Source organism: Herpailurus yagouaroundi, unplaced genomic scaffold (genome assembly GCF_014898765.1).
Source record: "Herpailurus yagouaroundi ecotype Mexico unplaced genomic scaffold, PumYag 77, whole genome shotgun sequence".
NCBI classification, from domain to species: domain Eukaryota; kingdom Metazoa; phylum Chordata; class Mammalia; order Carnivora; family Felidae; genus Herpailurus; species Herpailurus yagouaroundi.
Genome location: NW_024412388.1, coordinates 19,831,547 through 19,840,610, shown reverse-complemented (window position 1 = coordinate 19,840,610; position 9,064 = coordinate 19,831,547). Strand labels below are relative to the sequence as shown.

The following is a 9,064-nucleotide window of genomic DNA, read 5'->3' as shown; positions in this document are numbered from 1 at the left end:
ATTGTCCCGTAGAGTTGCCACAGGTAGGTAAAAGCTGGTGGGTGGGTCCCTCTCATCAGGTCTCACAGCCTACCCCCCCCCCCCCCCGCCCCCTTCTTCCTACTTGTGGCAACTTCAAATGAAGCACCTTCCTGTCACACTCACCGGGGCCTCAACCACAGGCAGCAGCTGCCCGCCTGCCCACCTCCCTGCATCCCTCAGAGGGAACTTCTGCAGAACCAGGTGAAGAGGCTCACGCAGGCAGGTGAAAAGCCTCTGCTGGGCAGGGTCGGGAGGAGTGGGGGAAGGGAAAAAGGAGACTGTGCTTTGGCAGGCTGAGACACTCAAGTGAGGGTCCGCGTCCGAGGAGCACTGGAGGAGGAGGGAAGTGTGGCCACTGAGGAGAGGGGGAATGAGCCTTGGGACACTTGCTGAGCTGAGGTGGTCCCTGTGCTGTGTGGCCTTCGGTGAAAAGAAGGCAGAGAAGCGGACAGCTGAGCAGAGAATCTTCACGTCAGGCCAGTCAGGGGACCCAGGGGACTCTTGGCCTGCTTTCTCAGACTGTCCCTGGTGAGGGAGCTGAGCCTGGGTAGTCTGGGCAGCAGGACCCTAGGGCTTCCTCTGCTGCCCAGAAAAGCTGTGTCGATGATCTCTGAGTTCACTCAGAAGTACCTTCCATGAGGATCTTCCTCTCCGTCCTCTTCCCCAGGGATGAGCATAAGACCAGCTCAGCTCCTCACCTCTGATTGTCTCCATTCGATCTTCTTCCTGCACCTACCAAGAAGGCATCATTGGCTTCTAAATGTCAGTACTGAGTCCTTAGACATCAGCCTGTCCGACCCTCGTGTTTTGCAGATAGGGAAACTGAGGCCAGGAGGGGCAGTGACTCAAAGTCACACGGTGGTGTAGTGGAACGGCCAGCTCTAGAAGCCAGGCTCCTGTGTGGAGGTCCTTCACTGCTCACCTGTGACTGACCTGTCTTCCCATCAGATAGTAGGGGCATGAAGGGGGAGTCTGCTCCAGAATTGGGTTGTTGCCACAAGACTCAACCTCTGGGGAGTACAGGGAGCTCCCTGTCCTCCGGCCTGGACTTCCAGCTCTGCCAAGGCAACCAGGTAAGGAGGGATCCCAGCCCAATCTTTGAGGGCAGCCTGCTTACAAAGGGAGAGGACATTAGGATGAAGTGTGGGGGGGGGGAGGGGGAAATCTGAAGGGACCAGATTCCCACTGGCCCCTGGTCCTGAGCACTCCTACCCCGCCTGGTACATCATGGAGATGTGCCCTGGGGGTGCCAGAGACCCTCTCCCATGCCCCAGGGGCCAGACCTTTCCTGTGGGGCGTGAGAAGGGATAGCATAGCGCCTGCAGGAGGCTTGGCTGTATGACCACGACCTGGGCCTTAGCGGGAGGGAAGCTCAGGGCCATCTTGTGGGGTTTACAGTCTTTGATGAGGGTTTTCTCCAAGTTCATCTAGGCTCCATTCAAAACACAGTAGATGGTCTGAGACACAGTGGGGCCAAAGGGGTCAGGAAGGAAGGAAGGGAGAGAGACCAGGGCTAGGTGAGGGGTTGTAGAGGATAGGAGGAGGGCAGTACTGGGGTGGGTACAAAAGTCTTTGGGGAAATCTTCAAATGAGGGATGGGGAAGCCGTTTGAGTGACAGACATGATACAGGGTGGGTCTTAGCTTCTCCTCTTTTGGAAACCAAACTGGAGCCGGGACCATCCTGGGAACACAGGTGTCCCTGTCTCCCACCCCCAAGTCCCTTGCCCCCTGTCTGCCAGGTCTCCTCAGCTCGCAGGCCACTTCCTGACACTGTGGATGCCCATGGCTCATCTTGTGCCAGCTGGCTGTGCCCCTTGCCGCTGGCGCCAGCCAAGTCTGCCTTGCTGACCTGTCCCCAGGGCCTGGACCTATACCTGTGTGCCCTGCAGCCGGCATCGCTGGGCATGGCCCCACAAGGTCTCAGAAGCGACACCTTGAGCACAAGTAAGCCAGGGCAGAGGGCTGCACCGTGAAGGAGGCAGCGGGTGGGAGAGGACTCTTAGATTTCAGGACAGGAAAGGGAGGGGACCCAGTGTCACTGGTGAGGACGGAGCCTCAGGCACGCTTTACTTCCATATTCTGGCCTGGAGTCCTGGCCTGGGGCGGGGCGGGGCTTTCAGGGTGATACCTGAGCCAGAGGAGGTGGATGGGCAGTGGCTTTCTCAGGCATGAGCATGGGACCTGGAGTAGGGGTAGTCCGAGTCCTGGGACTGAGGATGGCGCCCTGTGCCTAGAATGTTTGAGCTAAAGGGGTCTTCATTATGAGATAGGAGCACTGACCGGGAGCCAGAGAGCTGAGGATAGAGTCCTGGGTCTGCCCTTCCCGGCTCTGTGACCTTGGGCACATCACCGAGGCCAGTTTCTTCTTCCATGGGAGTAGGATGTCACTATACCTATGTTCTAGATTTGCTGCACTGTAACGCACCATTTCATCACACAACTGTAACCTCCTGGAGGGCAGACTGTGCTGCCCGGTCCCTTATTTCCCCAGCACAGAGCACAGAGTGAAACGACAGGTCAGCGAAGTTGTCTGAGCGAATAAATGAGGATCCAAGCAGACATCTACTTTGTGACCTTTTTTCTTTTCAGTTTTTCACCTTATATGTCTCCCACCTTGTCTCCACCTCCCTGGCTGTTGTGCCTCAGTCTCCCTTCCTCGCTCTTCTCTGCCTACCTCCTAAATATCCCCATGCTCCATAACTCAGTCCAAAGCCTTCTTCTGTCCCCTCCCCCACCCTTTAGTCTCACCTCTTCTCTTCTTTCCCGCCTCTCCTGTTCACTTTACGGAGGGTAGTAGTGCTGTTTGACAGCTACTTCTTTCCTGCAAGAAAGGAAATGATCCGTACTTGCGCTGTTTACGACCGTACCTACTGAGCCTTTTAAACGTGGCTCGTGTGAATGAAGAACCGAATTCTTATTGTACTTATTTTAAGTAGTTGAAACGTCATCACATGAGTCAAGTGGCTACCGTTTTGGACACAGCAGATCAAGGGTCGTCCTTATGCGGTCTCCTCGGGGTCCCTGGCACCCAGATTTATGTCTTCAGCTTGGACCTCCCTTTTATAAACTCCAAACCAAACAGATAAACAAACAACCAAACAAATTCCAAACCAATTCATCCAACTACCTACTTGGCTTCTCCACTTGGATGTCTAATAAGGTTCTTTTTTGTTTTTAATGTTTATTCATTTTTGAGAGACAGAGACAGAAGGTGGGGGGGGGGGGGACAGAGAGAGAGGGAGACACAGAATCCCAAGCAGGCTCCAGGCTCTGAGCTGTCAGCACAGAGCCCGACACGGAGCTCAAACGCATGAACTGAGATCATGACCCCAGCCAAAGTCAGACGCTTAACCGACTGAGCCACCCAAGCGCCCCTCTAGTAGGCTTCCTGATCGTCTTCTCTCCCTAAAATGGTTGAGCACCACAGACATACTAGGTCCTTTTGTTGGCAAGTCCAAGTGCAGACCAGGAAGGCCCAGGGAGGGGAAATGCCTGCCCAAGTCACCCAACAGGCTTGCAAGGCTATGGCGGTTTCCCAGCCTGAGCAGGGCAGGTTAGATGGGGAGCAGAGCTTTCCCCCAGGTAGTGGGGCCCTGACCACTGTCTTCCTTTTCCCGCTCAGCGCTCCAGCCCCCAGGGCTGCATGCAGGCTCCACTGATGGCGAGAAACTCACGGCCAAGCACTCTGCGAGCAGGGACCAGAGGGGAAGCCAATGGGAAAGAGCTGGAGAGGGGGCCCGCTGCCCATCCTTCTGTCCCCACAGCAGCTCTTGCCCACCCCCCTGGCAGAACAGAAGGAGCCCCATCCCCTTAGCTTTCTGCTCCTGTCTGTCCTGCCTGCTGCCCACTCCCATCTCCAAAGAGCTCCCATTCTGCCTTCACCCCTTCTGTCCTGCATATCCACTTCTCCTGCCTCCTCCTTACCTGCTTACCTATGGGGCCCTACCTTCTGTCCGATGCCCCCGCCTCTTCATGCAGCCCCCAGATCCCTCCCACCCCATCATGGCTATGCCCAGCTTGCTGATGAGTGTCAATGAGCCTGGGCCCCCCACGGCCCAGAGGGAGATCCTGTATCCTTACCCAGGGGCCTCCCAAGCCTCTGGCCAGATCCAGCCTTTCCAGGCCTGGAATCCAGGCCCTGGAACTGCCAGGACCTACTCCTCAGGGCAAAAGAGCGCTGGCAGGGCGGCTCCAGCGAGGCGGACCCCACTGGGCTCCCGGACAGGCACCGCAGCGCTGCCTTACCCACTGAAGAAAGAGAATGGCAAAATCCTGTACGAGTGCAATGTGTGCGGCAAGAACTTCGGGCAGCTCTCCAACCTCAAGGTATCTGCGTCTTGGGCTCCGCTGCTCCCCTCGGCATCCTTCAATGACCCCGTGCTATCCTGCTTCCAGAATCAAGGGCCTTAAAGCCAGAGCAACTCCTGGGCAGCCTCTAGGCTGTGACCTGGAATGCTTCCTTTGGCCTCTCGGTGTCATGTTTGTGGAGAGGAGACGACAAAATGGCCGCCAAAAGTCCTCTCCACTCTAAGGGATAGTCTGTGAGAGCGTCCACTGCACTCAAACATGGGGAAACTGAGGGAAAGTTTTGCCCAAAGTTACTTCGATTTAATGGTGAAGTTAGGCCTTGATATTAGCCTCTCAACATCTAGTGCAAAGCCCTTTCTGGATCCCCAGTTAAGCCTCTTCTTGTTTATTTGTTTGAAGGTCTGGTGGGGGCATAAATTTTAGTGAGCCCAGGCCACCCACCTGACAACCAGCTTTTTTCACGTGGGACCCCATGAAGCAGCACAGTGCCGTTGGGACCATCATCCACATCGCCCAGAGGGGACCCCATGGGCACATCTCTGTGTGTCAGCAGAGATGGGGATCTACACACATGTTGGCGACACTGAAGTTGAGGAAATATTATGGTTGTTGAGGAGGGACGCTTCCGGGTCCCCAGGGCATGGGTGCTTAAATTTTAATGAGCCTCAAACCACCCAGAGAGCTGGGAAACATGCAGACTCCTAGGTTCCAACCCCAGGGATCTTGAGTCAGCTGGCCTGGGGCAAGGCCTGAAAATCTGCATTTTTTAAAAAATTTATTTTGTGAGAGAGAGAACACAAGGGAGAGAGAGCACGAGTGGGGAAGGGGCAGAGAGAGAGCCAGAGAGAGAATCCCAAGCAGGATCCACACTGTCAGCACAGAGCCTGACACGGGGCTCGATCTCACGAACCGGGAGATCATGACCTGAGCCAAGATCAAGAGTCAGAGGCTTAACCAAATGAGCCACCCGGGCACCTCATTATTTATTTATTTGTTTATTTGTTTGTTTGTTAGTTAATGAGAACGTGCATCTTTAACATGCTCCCAGATGGTGCTGACGCTGCTGGTCTGTGGACCACACTTTGAGTCGCACCGCCTTACCTAGCCTTCTGACCACTGTCATGTCCCCTCCTGCAGGGCAGCAGAAAGAGTGAGGGTATCCTGGGGAAAGGCAAGAGGGGCCCTGGGGGGAGTGATAGAGAAGCAAGGGGATTGAGAAGCCTCAGGGCTAAATAGGGGTCCCGTGGGGATGTGGGGAGAGATTGGGACAGGATCCCAGACCCTGCCGGTGGGGTCTAGGCAGTTGGCAACATTTGTCCCACACCTGGCTCAGGTCCATCTGCGTGTGCACAGCGGGGAGCGCCCATTCCAGTGTGCCCTGTGCCAGAAGCGCTTCACTCAGCTCGCCCACCTGCAGAAGCACCAGTTGGTGCATACCGGGGAGCGGCCCCACGAGTGCCTGGTGAGACCCTACTTCCCCTCCCCTGTACTCCTGGGGGCTGGTGAGTAGTTCCAGGGCCCCGGAGGGATGGCACCTGTAGCCTCTATTCCCCAATCCTCCCGAGCAGGTGGAGACAGGACTGGAGGCAAGGGTGGAGGTGGGGAGGGCGGTGGAGGGAGGTGAAAATGACCCGAGTCAGCCTGGAAGGGCCAGAATGTGATAAGGGAGCTCACTCCCTGGGCCTGGCGTGAGGAATAGAGATGAAGGCCTATGGGAGGAGAATAACAAAGTTGGGGGTGCTGGGGAGTGAATACCTATTACCTGCTTCCCAGGGCTGCTGCAGAAGTAAAAGGCCCAGTGTGTGAAAGTACGCACTACGGGTAACACCAGCTTGGTGTTAGCTCCCTCTCTCTGAAACTCACCACAGCCCTTGGGAAGTCAGAACAGCAGGAATGCTTCCCCCGTTTTACAGAGGCAGTCGTGAAAGAAATATAGAGGTTCTAAGTCTGGGCTACTTGGGTTCAAATTCCAGCTCTACCTCCAGCTTGTTGTGTGATCTTTGGCTAGTGGCTCGCCTCCTCTGAGCCTTGCTCTCTCGCTGAAATATAGGAGGTATACTGGTACTTAGTCATGCTTCTCCAGGGTCCTGGGGAAGACGATGTGAGACCAACTCCTGGCATGCCGCGGCTCCCAGTAAATGTTAATTACGCCCGCTAAAGCTGTAGACCCACGCACGAGGGTCCTATGTGATTATCTCGTTCAGTCCATCATCCCTGTGAGGTTAGGTGTTTATAGTAATGTGTTACCAATAAGGAAACCAAGGCTCAGACAGAAGTCACCTATGAGAGGTCACACAGGGAGTAAGAACCAGGATACTAACCCAGGTCTGCCTGGCTCCATCCAATGGGCCAGACGCTGTGGGTCCCAGGGAGAAATCATCAGGGGAAAGCTTCCGGGCCTGCATTACAGGGGGTGGGGGGGGTGTCCAAGGTGGGGAGGGGAGCAGAGCTCCTGAGCCAGCCAGGTGAGCAGAGCTGACACCAGCGCCCCTTCCCACCAGATGTGCCACAAGCGCTTCAGCAGCTCCAGCAACCTCAAGACCCACCTGCGGATGCACTCAGGGGCCCGGCCCTTCGGATGCAGTGTCTGCCCAAGTCGCTTCACCCGGCATGTTCACCTGAAGCTGCACCAGCGGCTGCATGCGCGCCGGCCCTGCGGCCTAGCTCACACCCACCTGCCCCTGGCGTCTCTTGCCTGCTTTGCCCGATGGCACCAGGAAGCCCTAGGTCTTGTGGGGGTGTCATCAGAGAGGCAGCTGGGCTGGGATTCGGAAAAGGTCAAGAGGTCCTTGGCATCTGGGGCAAGTAAGGGCAGCCAGCCTGAGCCCTGGTGCCAGGACTGTCCTGGGGAGGAGGCAGGGCAGAGTGATTAAAGGATTTTTCTCTATGGCAAGCCGAGGCCTCCTGAGCTTCAACAGTGGCGGGGGAAGCCACTGTGTATTGGTCAGACTTCGCAATCCACCAGGTCAGGGGACACAGCCACGGAGATTCTGTGATGCTCTCCCCTGGGGTGGGGCAGGCAGCCATCTCCTGCTCCCGGTCTGGGACGAGGCCCTTCAATCTCAGCTTGCCAGTGGGTAGTTCGGCCTTCCAGGACTCTGCATGGTGCAGACTGCTGCCACGCACCGGGCACATTGCTCTTTTTCCTGAACAGATGTTCCAGCACCTGCCCAGATGCATGTCTGCTGCTTCCCACCACCTTCTTGTCTCACAGTTCGTAAGAAGCCACTGTGCCTCCTTAGCTGGTATTCCCTGCCACGGTCAGGGGGTGGGGTGAGCTCCTCCCTCTGCACCTGCTAGGAGCTGAGCCCCCTGTGGGGTGGAGGGACAAGAACACAAGGATGTCGATGTCTACTCATGACCCGGAAGCAAGATATCCCCCTGTGTGCCAGGACCAGCCACCAAAGAGGGCAAAGGGCTAAGGAGGTGCGAGCTCAGGGAAGAGGTAGAGGCTCTACAAGGAGTATAAGGAGGGAAGAACTGGCAAAGAGAGCCTGAGGACCTAGGACCCTCCTGATGACCTTTCTCTCTGCAGTCCCAGAGGATGCCCTCAGATGTGCAAGGTCTTCTGCCCCCCACTTGGGAGTTAGCAACAGGTGGGGAAAGGGCACTGCCTGAGAAGCAAGATTATTAATCACAATAAACAGTAGCTATTATTGGGGTGCCTGGGTGTGACTCAGTGGCTAAGAATCCACCGACTCTTGATTTGGACTCAGGTCATGATCTCACGATTTGTGAGATCCAGTACAGAGCCTGCTTGGGATTCTCTCCCCCTCTCCCCCGGGGCCCCCCCCCCCACACACTCATGTGAGGGTGCTCTCTCTCTCTCTCAAAATAAATAAAGTATAAGAAAATACCAATAGCTATTATTAAACAGTAATATGGGAATGCAAACTGGTGCAGCCACTCTGGAAAACAATATGGAGGTTCCTCAAAAAATTAAAAATAGAACTTCCTTAGGACCCAGCAATTGCACTACAAGGTATTTACCAAGGGACACAGGTGTGCTGTTTTGAAGGGGCACGTGCACCCCAATGTTTATAGCAGCACTATCGACAATAGCCAAAGTGTGGAAAGAGCCCAAATGTCCATTGGCTGATGAATGGATGAAGAAGATGTGGTTTCTATATACAATGTAGTATTACTCAGCGATGAGAAAGAATGAAATCTTGCCATTTGCAACTACGTGGATGGAACTGGAGGGTATCAGGCTAAGCGAAATTAGTCAGAGAAAGACAAATATCATATGACTTCCCTCATATGAGGACTTTAAGATACAAAACAGATGAGCATAAGGGAAAGGAAGCAAAAATAATATAGAAACAGGGAGGGGGACAAAACTTAAGAGACTCTTAAATATGGAGAACAAACAGAGGGCTACTGGAGGGGTTGTGGGAGGGGGGATGGGCTAAATGGGTGCGGGGCATTAAGGAATCTACTCCTGAAATCATTGTTGATCTATATGCTAACTAACTTGGATATAAATCAAGAAAATAAGTTAAATAAACTAAAAAAACCCCAGTAATAACTGGCCAACTTCCAGCAGGGGGCCTCCATTCGCACCCCTGTGGGTTTGAGAGCGGCTTCCCCACCAGGGACTGGGCAAGATTCACCCTGTGTTGTAGGCTCCCCAGGAGCGCAAGAGAAAACTCTTATGGGGAGCCCCTCTTGTCAGGGCAATGGCGGGGTGGGCTTTGACCTTCCCCGCAGTAATCAAGGTCCGAGTTTAAGCCC

At 54.9% G+C, this 9,064-nt stretch overlaps 1 protein-coding gene across 1 annotated transcript; it reads left to right on the top strand.

Annotated features, from left to right (window-relative positions):
• Positions 1–635: 635 nt before the first annotated feature.
• ZNF683 (zinc finger protein 683) lies at positions 636–7,986 on the top strand. Its single transcript, XM_040465873.1, is given in 6 exon segments — positions 636–1,094; positions 1,762–1,966; positions 3,645–4,348; positions 5,664–5,792; positions 6,832–7,127; positions 7,129–7,986. Coding segments are annotated over 6 exon segments (1,731 nt in total). The 5' UTR covers positions 636–980; the 3' UTR covers positions 7,412–7,986.
• The last annotated feature ends 1,078 nt before the right edge of the window (positions 7,987–9,064 follow it).